Source organism: Hevea brasiliensis, unplaced genomic scaffold (genome assembly GCF_030052815.1).
Source record: "Hevea brasiliensis isolate MT/VB/25A 57/8 unplaced genomic scaffold, ASM3005281v1 Scaf191, whole genome shotgun sequence".
Taxonomy (NCBI): domain Eukaryota; kingdom Viridiplantae; phylum Streptophyta; class Magnoliopsida; order Malpighiales; family Euphorbiaceae; genus Hevea; species Hevea brasiliensis.
In genome coordinates, this window is record NW_026614686.1 from 37,053 (window position 1) to 52,984 (window position 15,932).

The 15,932-nt window shown below is 31.7% G+C and overlaps 1 protein-coding gene across 1 annotated transcript; it reads right to left on the reverse strand.

Annotated features, from left to right (window-relative positions):
* Positions 1-231: 231 nt before the first annotated feature.
* Positions 232-5,909, reverse strand: LOC131176622 (protein STRICTOSIDINE SYNTHASE-LIKE 10-like). The gene is made up of 3 exons (XM_058141683.1): positions 5,498-5,909; positions 1,696-1,959; positions 232-1,018 (listed from the first exon to the last, which is right to left on the reverse strand). Exons 1-3 carry the CDS (start codon positions 5,782-5,784, stop codon positions 451-453), a joined length of 1,119 nt encoding a protein of 372 aa, XP_057997666.1. The 5' UTR covers positions 5,785-5,909; the 3' UTR covers positions 232-450.
* Between the last annotated feature and the right edge of the window lie 10,023 nt (positions 5,910-15,932).

Below are 15,932 nucleotides of genomic sequence, written 5' to 3' on the forward strand. Positions count from 1 at the left end.
TCCAATTTGAACGGGAGGGATTAATGTAGATAAAATGAAATCTAAAGAATGCCATTATTTTATATTGAAAATATAGAAATTAATCAATAATTTTTAGCAAAAATGAAATACAAGATGTATTTTACTATAATTTGTTTTATGCATAATAATTTTTAAATAAAAAAATGCCACATGTAATTTAAAAAATAAATAAAAAAATAAAAAGTTGCTAACCACGTAATACCACTTCGATTGAAAGAAAAGTTTTATTTTTATTTTATTTTATTTAATAATGAACGAGACTCAAATCTCTTTAAGGTGAATAATATGCCTTCAATGACAGAACTTACTCCTCATATGTTAAAAGCACAAAATTACAAGACACTGACATTTGAAAAAAAGAAAAGTTTTCTCCTTAAGCAAAAGGATACAGATTACATAAAAACCTTTAACCTATTAATTGCATATCTTCTACAAATCATAAACACCAAGGAAAGGCATCAGTACTGATCCAATCCACAGCTTCCCATCCTTCTCTTCAACTTCACTTATAAACCTCAATGTCTTTCCATCACAATCTTCTAAAACTTTCAGAACCTTCCCATCCTCACTTAGCTTTATAGCAGTTGCATGTGGTCTCCCTCCTACTAACAGTGAATGAAGTTGCTTAAAGCTAAGAGGAAGTTTTAACAGTGTCTTTCCAATCCATGAATTTGAAAGAGCCAACTTTGAAAAAAGTCCTTTTTTGGAATGCAAAGCTACCCAATACTCCCCTTTTGAGTTTCTTCTAATATTGTCTGGAAATCCTGGAAGCTTTGCGAAAATATCAACCTTTCCAGCATTGGCACCATGAAGCCAATACCTTGAAATCTGACAAGCAGTTGTTTCAGCTACTAGCACAAAGGAGTGGTCCTTGCTCAATGCTACTCCATTGGCAAACGCAAGGCCTTCAAGTAAAATTGTAACTTCTGCGCTTGATTTATCATACTTCAGCAATCTACCAGTTGTGTCTTTATTCAAGATTGATGATATAAATTGCCTATGAAAAAATGAAAAACAGAAAATGAGAAAGAAAAGAATTGACCTATGCAATTGGAAACAGTGGTTTTCTAGAAGTAAAAATCTCAGGTGCAAAAAGGGGAGTAAGCTACAACCCTCTTGTTTCTAGGATGAGATCAGCATGTCAATGCAATATCAAGTTTTAAATTTAAATTAGATTAAATGCAATTAACCCATATTTTTTTTAAGGATAGGGCCAAGAGGACAATAAAGAGGTTCTTTAGGTGTCTGACATAATAATTCCCTATTTCCCTTCAATTTGGTACTTCAACCTGAAATACAGCAATTGCTATGTGCTTCTTTGTGATACATTGAAGTATAGAATGCAAAATCTTTTACACCATGAAAATCTCCTTGCTCAACAAAATTATAACTAAAGTTCTTATGTCATTGATTTCACGAATGTTGCAACAAGTTATCATCTATTTTAAATCTAGTAAACTAATTTCACATCTTGATGCACTATCTTTCCATCATCTTCTTATCAAAACACCCATCCAAACATTACACCCAAAGTAAATTCCCAACGTGCCTGATAATTAACTATCATTTTCTCATCTCCTTGCGAAAACTATTAAAGCATTACCACAAATAAAACATTTCCTATCAATACTTATAGACAACCCTCAAACTCAAGAAGTTTCCTGTTTAGATTACCTTCGTTGGAAGATTTTGCTTGTATCTGTGAAGTAAATCACATCTCCCTCCTCATCAATATCCAAATCATTGGTGAAGCGCAAGGGATGGCCTTCAATTTCAGAGACCACTGGCTTGGCTAAACCTCCATTTGGACCTACTACTTGAAGACCTAAATAGGCATCAGCTATGTAGAGATTTCCAGTTTTCTTATCAAACCGTAGTCCCAGCGGCCTTCCACACACATGCTCCAATTCTGGTGCAAATGGGCGAGTGCACTCCTTCCTTATACATTGAGGTTTTCAGTAACTCAAGATTATGAGAACATAATAATTTGTCAGGTTAAAAATAGAAAAGAAAATTGGCAATTGAGCAACACATGCGTATGTATTAATATTGATAAGCCTTGCATGGAGTGTATTCCTCTTTTTACACCCTGAGAAATAAACTTAGACATCTAATTCTCTATCAGATCATACCTAGTCTACACACAAATGGGGGAACAAACTCCTTCCTTGGAAATTGAGGTTTCTGGCTCATCAAAACCATTATACATCTTTTTATAATTTTTTTTTTTTTTTTTAAATAGACATCTTAGTAAAACAATATACCGAACAATTTATTCAAGAGTAATTTTATTATGGGGAGCAACACTGGCTACATCTGAAATAATACGTGAACATGACTTGAGCATAGCATGAAATAAGAAAGCTTGGTTTGCATTACTTGTCTCTGGGTCAAAATTGTACTAACTGGATTCTTAAATGAGTGTCATGATGACTTAGCAAATAAGAGTGGCAAATAATAACACAGTTAATTAAGTGATGGAGGACAACATGTCTATTACATTCAAATGTATTTAACAAAACACTAATTATATCCTTTTATGCATATTCAATAGTTTTATTTGAAGTAATTTTTTGAAAAATTCAAGGTTAGACCTATCAATTAAGAATAGAAAGAAATAAATAGCAACCAAACACAAAACTATGTCGTGCCATGTTAAGTAGGTCATATCATACCCAGAATTAACATGTTAAACTGATTCTATCACATTCTTGTTTTGATGTTCTGATGACCACACATGGTTTTATTAACTTATGACAAGGCAAACATGGTATGTTTAAAAGAATTCCACCCCTAGCACTAGCAATGTTAGGAAACTAGTCATATTGAGTTATGCTAAGGTTTACATCATTTCAACTATGTGCAGACGCCAATAAAATTGCAACTAGGCCCCATATAATTAAAAATGCAGAGAATATATTATGAAAACATGCACATTTTCTCACAAAGGGAAGCAATGTTTTTGAAAATTCATTTTTATGGATGTTTGAGCTCTCAAAGATTTAATAGATATGTCCATCGAGTGCTGCTTTAATAGACATGACCAACGAGGGCTGTCTGAATTCAGTAAATAATCTAGTTTATGATCACCTAAGCTTGAGAAAATGAAAGGTTTCTATGGAAACAACTTCAGTATTGTTAGGAAATATGAGATCATTTAGTAGCCAGCTTTCACAAGCCATGGCCCTGTAGAGGATGAAACATGAAATTTTAAATATATTACTAAGAGAGGTTTTGAATACCCAGAAGCTAAATCTATTGTGCATATTAGTATTGAGTCGTGTAAAGTAAATGGTAACTAATACCAATGACATAACAGCATGAACTACTGCAAGTTAATTTCCTTTCACCTGAACAAAAGTTGAACCTGTTAAATTTTAGTTAGTTTCCATTAAAACATGCACAATTGATTTCATTACCACAAATTGATTATATGTAGAGTGAATATTAAGTTACTCCAAAAAATTCAATACATGTGCAATGACATGAAGGATGCCACAGGAAAAAAACCTTTTGTCAAACTGAACCATTGAAAAATTTAATCTTAGCAGTATCTTTGTGCAAAATCAAGCAAAAGTGAAGGAAAAAAGGATATTAATTTTTAAAAAGTGAAAACTTAATCTATGTAAGACTACAATCTTAATCTACAATTCATTATTCTTGATAATAACAAAGAAGGATATAGTAAATTATATAGGTTATAGTTTGGTATCTCGCAGAATATAATACAAAAATGAAAAAGATAGTCAATTGAGCTTGATATAATCTTAATCTACAATTCATTATTCTTGATAATAACAAAGAAGGATATAGTAAATTATATAGGTTATAGTTTGGTATCTCGCAGAATATAATACAAAAATGAAAAAGATAGTCAATTGAGCTTGATATAATAATGGAGAAGTTTAGTGCAAAAAGATCCAGCTCCAAAAGCCCTTATTTTCTTCCTATTCAATCAGATATTGTCCACTTAGAAGATATTTCTTGCATTAACTATGAGCAACTGAAGGAGGTTTCTTGGATATGAAGTATAATAAACTTTGGAACTAGAAACACTATTTGTCCTATTTTCTCATTGGTATATTAGAACCTTCTAGTACAAGTGACAGAAAAGATCAAGCTTGTCAAATTACTGAAAATGTTTAGTTCTTGAGGATCCAACTCTAGTTAAAAGCTTAACAATCTCTTCTAATTCCAATGCCCACTTAGATGACTCTCATTTGTTGAATTATGCAAAATCCAAATCCATGACAGATGATTGAACAAAGAAAGGAAAACTTTAGAAATATAAAAGCATGATAAGAGGAATTATGAGCATAAATTCTTCATTTGTGCCAATTGATTATCATAGAAAGGCACATATCAAGAAAAGTGACAAAATAGATTTCATCAAATGAGTAATTTGAAGCAAGAAAACAAAGAATCAAATCAATGATTAACACCAGTAAAAAGAAATGTCACTTTGCAAGGCACAAGAGCAACATGTTAAAATTCATCCAACATAGACGGTATTGTCATCTATTCTTCCATCCAAAGTGGTTGTATATGTAATTTTCTATGTAGCCAAAAGAGCTTATACTAAATCATAAACCAGATTTTGAGTTCGTTTCAATACTTTCTTGTTTTCAAGTAGCAACTTGGAGAAAAGGAGGCCCACATAAGTCCTTCAACAAAAGGAAAAGAAAAAAAAAACACACATTTTTGTGGCCTTTCTACCAAAATTTTATATATCAAAAGACACATGATGCTTTATCCAGCACTAAGGATAAGCATGTTGCAATTGCAGCAGCTTGCAAGGAACTCTTGTGGATTAAAAGATACAAGAGTTAGGCCAAAAGCAAGAGCAATGTTTTCTTCACTATGATAGCTAGAAACAGAATGCCACTCAAGTCATCCAAGATTCATGTGTATTGATGTGACATATACTACTTAACATCATATGCATAATGAATGAAGTCACCGCCATTGCCAAAAACACAGATCGATGACAAAGGATCGTATGATAACTGAAACGTTTCTGATTCAAGGGGAGGGGAAAGAGAACATCAAAATGTATCCATAGCCTTTTTGCAGTACAAGATAGACACTTAACCACTGGCCTACTGGTTTAGAGGCAATTATAACTAAAACATTAAGCACAAATGGAATTATTACAACGTTCCAATTAATTGCCTTTGCAGTATTAACAATTTGCTTAACAACTACAACCTCACTCTAATGTATTGCTGCTAACTGATTTTTCAACTTACCATGCTTAAAAGCAGAAGGAAGACTAGAGAGAAAAGTACAGGTATTTGTAAAATGGGTTAGCTTTCCATTCATTTCCAGAGGAATATTACAAATTTAGCCAACATTTTTCCCAAAAGCTGAGAGCATTTTAGGGGCTACATTAACATACATGTCACTCAAACAACAATCTATTCGAGATATCTAAACCAAACACAAAAAAGGAAATTAACCTAGATGGGTTTATTACCTATTAGAAGTAGTAGTGGCAAAATCAACCCAGCCGCCGCCATCTCCTTGCCACTTGAGAATTCTTCCATCAGCAACACCAGTGTAGGGCCCTTCTCCATTGGGATCGAAGACCAGGCTCTCCGGTCCGACAGCTCCGGCGACGGGAACGACCTTTGCAGAGTGGAGATGATCATGAGATGATGGTAATGAAGGTGGCACAAAGAGATTGATGGGATCCGCTATGAGGATGGAAAGGAGTGCCACTAGAGTCGCCGCTGCCACAGCTAGTGTCAAATTCCTGTTCATTGCTTTTTACCTTATGCTTTTTTATTGAATTGTGATAGTTGGAGAGGAAAGAAAGTAACCTGAGATATCAGTTATCCTTTTTTCTGGAGAGGAAAGAGAAATATGAAAGGAGAGGAAAATAGTATTTATTTTGCAAGGAAAAGAGTGTATCATAGATTATGAAGTTACATAATGTCTTGGAGCGGAGTCAACAAATTACAACAAATTAGATTAGTGGGTCAAAAAATTTTATTTTATTTAATATAATAATATTATATATAATAATAAATTATTTATTAAAAAATATAATAATATATATAAATAAATAATAATAATTAAGTAAAAGAATGATTTCATAAAATAATGTGTTATAGCCATAATTTTAAATACTTATTTTTGATAATTCATTTTTTGAAAAGTGTTACTTCATCACGTTATAATTAATGTTATTAAAAATATTTTTTAATAAATGTAATTTAATAATAATTTAATAACTCATCTTTTATTTAATTCTGTTATTGAGTTTCATAATTTTTATTGTATAAAATATTCTTTAACTCTCATAATTGTAATAAAGAATATAAATGCCAATTTTATAAGCCAACAAAGTTAATAGATACACTAGATTTTTCATAGATTATATGTCAATTATTAAAATATTAAATACAATAATTATTAATTTAAATGTTAATTATTATACAATAAGTACAATAATTGTCAAAACAATAAGTTTAAATTTGTAACACCCTCCCGGTAGTAACTCCGTACATTCTATTGTTCCAGTGACCAGTGTCGGTCCGAACAGCTAGAACGTCCGGAAAAATATTTAAACTAAAGTAAGGAACCATAATTAACTCAAATATTAATAAGAAAAATTTAGAAAAAATTTTAGAAATAAAATACAACCAAGTTAAATGAGCCGATGCCTAAGCGATGAGTAACCCAGTGGAAAGTTGCGGTTCTCACAACTAGGAGCTCTAGACCCGAGAGAAAATTCATAAAATAATTTTTGGGACTCCAGAGAAGGGTCATTGAGGTTCATATGGCATTAGAATGCCAAGAAAATATTTAAAATTTTTTTTCAATCGGTACAGACAATTTTGACCAGTTAAGCCAAACGGAGGGGTTTTTGGTCATTTCGTCTTCAGAGATGATTTTTGGCCAACTTGTCCAGTTAAGTAAATAATTATTATAACATAAAATATGAATAAATATTACTAAAAATTAAATTAAAAATAAGAAAAAAAGAAAGAAAAAGAAAAATGAAAGTAAATGCTTAAATATGCCATCATGCTTAAGTAAGCATGATGCAATTAAATTTTCCCACCAATTGAAATTTGACAAGCACACATTAAAACAATTAAAAAGGGAAAAAAATTGACAAAAATTCAGTTTCTTCCTCATTTGTTTCAGCTGCCCGTGACCTTCCATTGAAGCCCTCTCCCATTTTTCTTCATCTACCTCAATTCTCTCACTCTACTCACCATATTTCCTCTATATTCCAATATTAAAAATTTCCCTAGACTCTAGCTAAAGTGTTTGGCAGCCAAGAAAACTAAAGAAAGTGAGGGAAAAATCTAAGTTGGGTCAAGAGAAAATTCTGCCACTAAGGTTAGTGCTATATCTCTCCATTTTTCTCTTTAAATTTGAAGTTAGGTATATGGATTTAGTTAGAAATTCATGAAATTAAAAGAACATATCCATGTATGGACCACTTAAAAATTGTTGGCAGCCTTAGTGATGGAAGTATTGATGAGTTTTGAATGAATTTAAGTTGTACATGGGTGGTCTTGAACATGAGTATGAGACATAAACATCATTAAGTATGTTGAATTGATGTATGTGCATTAATGGATATTTGAAAATTAGGATTTTGAGCTATATTAGGGTTTGGCCATATTGATGGTAAATGGAAGTTTTAATGGTCAATTAGTGACCATTTGGTTATGGGTAAACAAGAAATAAAGTGTGTTTAGTGATGGGATTTGGGTTTAGTGTGGCTGCCCTAGGTAACCTGCAGAATTGGACATGAGTCCAGTAGGTTTGGGCAGCCATAACTTGAATTGTAGAGGTTCAATTGGTGTTTGGCCAATTGGACATGAAACTAGACACATAATGGCACAACTTTGGTGAAGAAACCATGCCCATAAGACCAAACCAAGTGGACCAAAAACTTGCCCCAATCCGGGTGTCCTGCAACCTGTTTCTGCAGAATGACCAAATGAACAGTGATTGTTCATTTGGCCATAACTCAGTGTAGAATGGCCTAATTGACCTGAAATTTTACCAGCAACAAGCTAAGATATAGACCAACAACTTTCATGAAGAAACTCACCCCAAATTATGACCAGAACCTATCCAACAAGGGAGTTGCAGTCACTGTTCATTGCACTGTAGATATGGTTAGTCCAGAAAAACTCCAATCCGGCCAGTTGTGGTTTTTGGACCATAACTTGAGCTACAAAACTCCAAATGGAGTGATTCAAAAAAGGAAATTCAACTAGACAAAATATAAAACAACTTTCATGTTTATCATTTTCCCAAATTCCTACTGCAACAGTAACTAATGGAACAATAAAGATAGGGTATGAAAACTGAAAATTCTGCTCCATTAATTTTAAGTTTAGAAATGGTATTGGTAACTAATACCAACAAATTTTGAATGCAAAATGTGGTATGTTGGGAGTGTTAAAACCAATATACCTATTTTCTATTCAAAAGTCAACATTTTTGTTGACTAATGAAGGGAATAGTAACGCCAAAACTTGAAATTTAAAAATTGAAAAATTCAAAAGTGTCAAATGCCCTAGTATACCTAACAAGATTGGTTTGGATTGTTTGGCATGCCAATAGGGTTCGATTAGCGATCGCACATGGCATTATGCCATTCAGTGATTTCATGGCTTTTAGCCATTCGACATTATGTTGATACTTGGCCTTGTGCCTAATGTTATTACGACTTATTAGGCTGTTACATTGCCTGGAGACACATATGTGACCGATGGTGTGACGGCGAGTACTTGATACCTAGTGCGGTTTACCCGTTTATCGATCCGATGCGTCGGTATAGGTTACTTGGGCAACCAAAAATGAAAGTGGATAAATTTAATGAAATAATGAATATAATAAGTACAAAATAAGTAAATCTACAAATACTCAACGAAAATTTATTTGCAATGAGATATCAGTACATTCACTGCATATTTATTTTCTGTTATTTATTTTTATTTTATTATAGGCACCACTAAGCATTATTGCTTAGCGCGTTGCTTTTGCCACGCGTGAGTTCCGGAGATCTTGGAGAGCCCAGTAGACCACGGTGGGTGAGACCTCCTGCTGACTCTGCATAGTGTCCGTGGCGACTCACGTCATCGATGCATTGGTAGGACACTAGGTTTTATTTTGATATTTTATAATTAACTTTTATTTTCTCATATGTAATTGAAACTTATGTAATGTATTTTGGTATTAATGAAAATAGTAGAAATTGTGTTTATGAATGAAAAAGTGAACATTTATTTATGACTTTTACATGATTATCATATGAGATGAATGATTGAGAAATGGAAATGTTGTTGAAAAACATATTGAGATTTTGTTGATGAAATGGAGTTTGGGATTGATTGAAAATATTGGAAGTATTTTTCACAGGTTTCGAAGAACTGTTTTCTCTATTTTTAGCCGGTACTCTGCTAGATTTTCTATAAAATTTTCGGAACCTCAAATAAATTATAATTTCAATAAATGACTTAAATGAATTATATTTCACAAGTTATATTCAAAACTATGATAAAAATTAATTAAGGAAGAATAAAAATGATTAACACAAAATAGAGTGTTCCGGTACACCGTGTGACATATCTTACTCGGATATACTGTAGACGGGTAAGGGGTGTCACAAAATTTATTTAATATAATAATATTTTAAATATTTTAATGGATAAAAATTATTTTAATGAGTTACATAGATAATTTAATAATGTAGTATATATAATTTAATTTAATAATATATATATATATAAGATTTGAAAGAAAAAATTGAGTGGGGTGAATTATAAAGTAGATCCGCCCTTTATTATGTCCTTATTTTTTAATCTAAAATAGAAAGATTTCATTTAAAATATGAGGGTACTCGTAGGATAAATAATAAAATATACCAACGTACTCTTACATTTACACTCATCAATAATATTTGAAGAAGAAAAATATATCCCTTATCTTTGCATACATAAACACTGAGAATTGCGTTGATATCCAAGTAGATTGATTTAAAAATTTTCTATCTTCTGTAAATTGGCGGCATCACAAAAGATTACCTTACTTGAAAATCATCTTGTCTATCGTGTAAGTTAAGGCAAAAATATTTAAGAACTTGTAAAGATAATTTTTCTTCAGCCAAATGCTCATTTTGCTTTCTAAATTATTGTCCAATAATTAAATTGCATCCTAAACAGTTGTTGGGGGTCTAATTGACCTTTTAAATTATTTAAAATAGCTCTTATAATACCAAAGTTAATAGAAATTGACAGTGTTAAATTGATCTATTTATATTATGGACACAAAGTTTTACTTTACACGGAAATGATCAACATTCAATGCAATTATATGCTTTTTTGTTCTATTTGATTGCCAAATTGGTTATTTTCTGTTGTGTTATATATTAGTCTATTTGGCGTCAATATAAACTTGTGCTTAGTTCATGATAGAATCATAATCCAGTACAAACATATCCACTAAGGATAAATATCCTATTTTATTCGAATTCCACTCTAATTAGACTTACTTTAATATATGAATTTTATCTCAAATGCTAAATCCTACTTCAAACAGGAGTCTACCCGATGCCTATATAAGGAACTCAAGTCTCTATAATCACAGTCAGGTAGGTTGTTATCTCTAGTAAATTCTTTATTCTACTCAGTTTCAATTACTGAGTTAAGCATTAGAGAGATTGCCCAAGGCGGTTCACTTGATGTTCTCTCTTGTGTTGCAGGTTTATACCCATAGGAAAAATCTACAAACAATATTAGTGGCGTGTAAGTGAGAATTGACACAAAAAAATTATGTCTTTCCCTCATATCTTTTATATCTTGAATTTAAATAGAAGAATGAACCAATTTTTGAAAGAGATCAAGGCTAAACAAAGTGGACGGCTTGTAGTTTATGACAAACCAGCTAAAAACATAAACTATTGCTCAAAAATCTATAAGGCAATGTCTATTTAAATATTTAGATTTTAAATCTGCAAAATAATTATTTTTGAAAATAATAAGATGAGGTCGGGTTTACAATCGTCTAACCTAACTGGTTGGGGGTTTGTTAGTGGTTCGGGATTATTTTGTATAATCTGTTCTTGTTTTTGCATGGTATAAACCTATATTTAATGTCAGTTCACGTTGAAGTCAAGCTGAAGCTTGCCTCTGATGTTATATCTTGCTTAGTTTATTGAAAACCACAGAATTGGAAGAGTTAAACCCTCAAAAACCACTTGCCATTAGTTCTACTGTATACTACTGATCATTGTTATATAGATTAGTGCAAAATCAAACAATTAACACTCTTAGATAATACCAAAACTGAATGAAGTAATGGGTATATTTGCTCTGTACAACCTATGCTCGTTTATACCTTCCAACCACATTTTTTAATTACAATTTACAAAGGTAGTCCAACATGAATAAAAAGCATGATTTTTGTCACACAATCATCCTAAACAAACTAACAATCAATCCTCATGAAAATAAATATTTAAAAAAAATTCATGGACAAAGAAGAAGCTCCAAAGTAGATAGCCCATGTTTTCTAAATGTTATTACAAGTTTGCCACTAGTTTGTGGCTTAAAGAAGAACCCTCGAGTATGAAATTAGATATACTGCCACCAAATCACGTCTCAAAGAAAGAGCCATGTGTTTTGATCATTATTACAATAATACCATTGGCCTTATGTTTTGGCTTTATTTATGTATTGGCCCCTAATTATTTTGTCAAATGTTACAAGAAATGCCATTATCAATTATTGGAAAAGAAGCAGGACATGTGCCATTATGTTGAGATTTACTACATTGCCACCATATTTATTGTATTACATTTTGGTCAAAAACATGAAAATGCCATTGGACATCCATTACACAATTTGCTTGTATTTACAAGTATTGTCACACCTTACCCCTCCGTAAGGCATAACATGATTCCGTAGTATATTTAATGAATTACTGAACTTCGCCTACCGATAACCTATTAAATACACTACAAGAGATTTTAAAACAAATTTTACTTCTTTTGAAAGTGGTGAGCACTTTTGGTAGGAATTAAAAACTTTTATTTGAAGTAAAACCACATATCAAATTTTCAATCAATTTAAAGTTTTCGCAAATTTTATAAAAATTTCGGCAGAGTGTCGTCTATAATTGGGAAAAACCAGTTCTTCAAAATTTGTGAAAACACTCTCAATAATTTCATTTCTTAATCCTAACCATCAATATATTCTCAAATCAATACAATTCAACCAAATTTCAATTCAAAATTCACAACTGAAAATTGTTTTTAAAATAATTCGATAAACTCATAAACATTGCATTAAATTAAATGTACATACACAATTTAATTTACAGACATAAAAATCCAAAAGATAATATTATTATAATTTACTGTACAACTGCTCAATTTTACATTAATACATATGACACTAAACTATTTACATCAAAATAAACTACAAGGGTATCAACAAATACCCGTACAAAAAAAAATCTTTAAGTTGTGCTCCCCTATTATTGTAGCAGCTAACTCTGCTGCTATGTCCTTTTTCTTATCTGCGACAGCAAAATTAAGCTATCGCTGAGTAAATTTTACTCAGTGGTGCACAATAAAATTTAAAAAGCTGAACATAAACCATTCATTACTAAATCATAATTTAAATATTTTACAATTTTCAAAGCTCAATATAACACAAATTTGATCAAACAATTTAATAAATACAGTGTTGCCAATCAATAATACCACTTATGTCATCACACAAAATTTCCGAACATGTTGTGTTGTATACTACGACAAGACAAACTCACCCCACTAATCGAAATCAATGAGGGAGGTGGCTAGCTAGCTAATGAGTATTCATCCAAACTCACCTCAGACTGGCAAGCCAGAGAGAGAGGAATAAAATCAAATTTCAAACTCAACCCCATAAGTGGAGGAGGAAAACATAGTAAGGGACTGTCATGCCAAGTGTGAATAAAAAACAATTTCAAATCACAACATTTAAATATTTCATACAAACCACAAATCACATTTTATCTTAAAATTTCCATTTACAAAGTAAGCAACACAATAATTTCTAAATAAAATTTCCAAAGCCAAAACAATTTAAAACTATAATGTTCAAATATAATTCATGCAACAATCAAGCAAACTTCATTTCAAATCTCCATTTCAAATCTCCATTTCTAAAATAGGCAACACAACTTTTCTCACATAAATTTTCTAAAGCCATAAAATCACGGATTTATTCACAACCCACTTATCCAAATAAATTTTCAAGTAAAAGCATTAAATATAAAAAGTATTGTGTATAGACCTCGTAATTAGTCTTTTCTTATTTCACTCATGTCAATTCCTTTCCTCGAAAGGCCCTTTTTCCACTGAAGCACACAATTAAGATGTTTCAATATTTATTCAAATTATATTTAATCATAATTTTAACAATTGAAATTTGTATTTAAACTTTACTTGTATACTCCCATAAATTGAATTCTTTGTGTTCTTAATTATGGTGGTTACTATTCATTTGACCATTGAGTCAAAATGTTGACTTTTCCACACTAAATAGGTATGCCAATTCTCATTACACCAACGTACTACATTTTGAGTGCCTAATTTATTGGTCTTGGTTGCCATTTCAATTTCTAAGTCTCCTAAGAGAATTTTCAATTTTTCAGTTTTGATCCATTGTTTTACATTGTTCCATTAGTCTAGTTACTTTGGAAATTTGGCTAAGTATTCTTCACAAAAGTTGTTCCTTATTGTCCTATCTTTAATTCCCTTTTTGAATCACTCTATTTGGAGTTTTGTAGGCCAAGATATGGCCATTTTACTAAGGCTGACCGGATTGGTGTTACCCATAATTTCTGGACACTTTATTTGTTCTGATAGTTTTGGACAACTAACTTTGGGTGGCAAAATAACTTGGTTATGAGCAGAATTTGAGTTGGTATTCTTCATAAAAGTTGTAGTGCTATGTCATACCTTTCCAATACCACAAAAATCAGGTCATTTGGACTTGCCTAGACCAAGTTATGGCTAAATGAATAAATACTGTTCATTTGGTCATTTTGTACAATGGAAGTGCACATTACCCGGATTTAACCTAATTGTTCACTATCTAAATGTCATTTTCTAGGCATGGTTTCTAAATGAAAATTGTGTCATTATGTGTCTATTTTTATTCTCAATTAGCCTCACACCAATTGGAGCAACCAATTTTCAGTTATGACTATTTGAGTTGACCAAGGTCCAACTACCAGAATTGGCTATTTCATCTGCACAATTTCAATTCCATTTCATGCATTCCCATGCACTCCCAAACATACCATTTGGTCACTTAAAACGTCAATTAGGTCTAATTAAATTAAATTACCAATTTCCCCCAAAGTTCTAAAGCTCAAGAACCCTAATTCATCAATTTACTCAATTCATGAAATCAAAGTCTATAATCTTCATCCACACATTCAATCCAACTTACCTACATATTCAATTGCATAAAAAACCATCAAACCCTAATCAATTCCAGGCTAGTCGAATTCTCTATGGTTCCTTATCATCTCATTTTGTATCAATTTTCTCTAATTCTAACTTAAATTAAATGTTTAAGTATGAATCTAAAGAGAGAAATGAAAGAATTTCACTAACCTTTTGGGTAGCTTTTCTCTCTTCACTTTTCCCACTTCTTCTTGAATTTTTCCTTCACCAATCTTCTTGCCAAGGCTTGATTATAAGTTTTTGTTAAGGAATTTAGGGGATTTATGGTTTAATTTGGGGTTTATACAAGCTTGGAAGGAGCTTCAATGTAACACCCCTATTTGTATAGCTAGGTATATTTTACTGTTCCGGTGACCGGAGTCGCTCTAGACAATTAAGGAGATTAGAACCACACTTAAGACAACTAGATAAGCCATAAACACAAATATTTAGTAATTGTCAATTAGTTAAGTATAAATAAGAAAAACAGAACACAAGAAGTTAAACGAGCCGAGAGTCACAGCGATGGGTGACTTTCTCGGGAACGACTGCGAAGTCGATTTAAACTCAAATTTCGAACTGTAAAATGTGACGCCGCGGTCCTTAGGACCATTACGAACACAGTGGAAAAGAGAAAATCATGAAAAAGAACTGTTAAGCCAGTTAAATAATTAGGTCAGGGATTCGGAAGAAATATTGAATTATTTGCAAACCGGGTTGAACCGGCGAGGGGCAATTTGGTCAATTAACCCCGAGAGCTGACTCCTGACCTAATTGTCAAATAAAATCGGAGAAAAGAAAATTTCGGAGTCAGGAATTAAATTAAAGAATTAATAGAAAAAAAAGAGAAAATAAAAAAGGTGTAGGGAGATGACATCATGCATGACATTATGCATGATGTCATAAAGATTATAATTAATAAATTTAATTAATTTGATTTTTAAGTCTTCCATAAGGATAAAAGTCATAAAAGAAAAAAAAATGAAAAAAAAAAATAGGAAAAAGAAAAAGTTGAAAAAGTAAAAAAGGTTTATTACATCAAGCATGACATCATGCATGATGCAATAAACTTAATAATTAAGAATTTAAAAATTATGGGATAATTATGTATTAATTTAGCTAAAATTTATAAAAGAAAAGAAAAAAATTGTCTTCCTCACCCATTTTTGCCGTCTCTCACCTCTCACCCTCTCCCTCTCAAAATCCTCCATTAAAGCTTGTGTGTAAGCTTTTAAAACTCCAAATTTTCCCATAAACTCCCCAAAAATTATGGATTACACCTTGTTCTTGCAACTTGGGAAGGAGAACTAAGGAAAGAAAAGTGAGGAAATTCCAAAGTTTCTATAAGCTCAAGAATTGTTTAAAAAGGTTAGTGCACCAATTTATTTCTATTTCTTTTCTAGGCATGACAAGTTTGTTAAATTAAATTAGATTGATA

Excerpts from the sequence above, each read along its gene's own strand:
- LOC131176622 (XM_058141683.1), bottom strand. The coding sequence starts at position 5,784 with ATGAACAGGAATTTGACACTAGCTGTGGCAGCGGCGACTCTAGTGGCA. Across the intron at positions 1,960-5,497 it reads GCCACTACTACTTCTAATAG|GAAGGAGTGCACTCGCCCAT; the intron begins GTAATAAACCCA and ends TCAATGTATAAG. Across the intron at positions 1,019-1,695 it reads AGCAAAATCTTCCAACGAAG|GCAATTTATATCATCAATCT; the intron begins GTAATCTAAACA and ends ATTTTTTCATAG.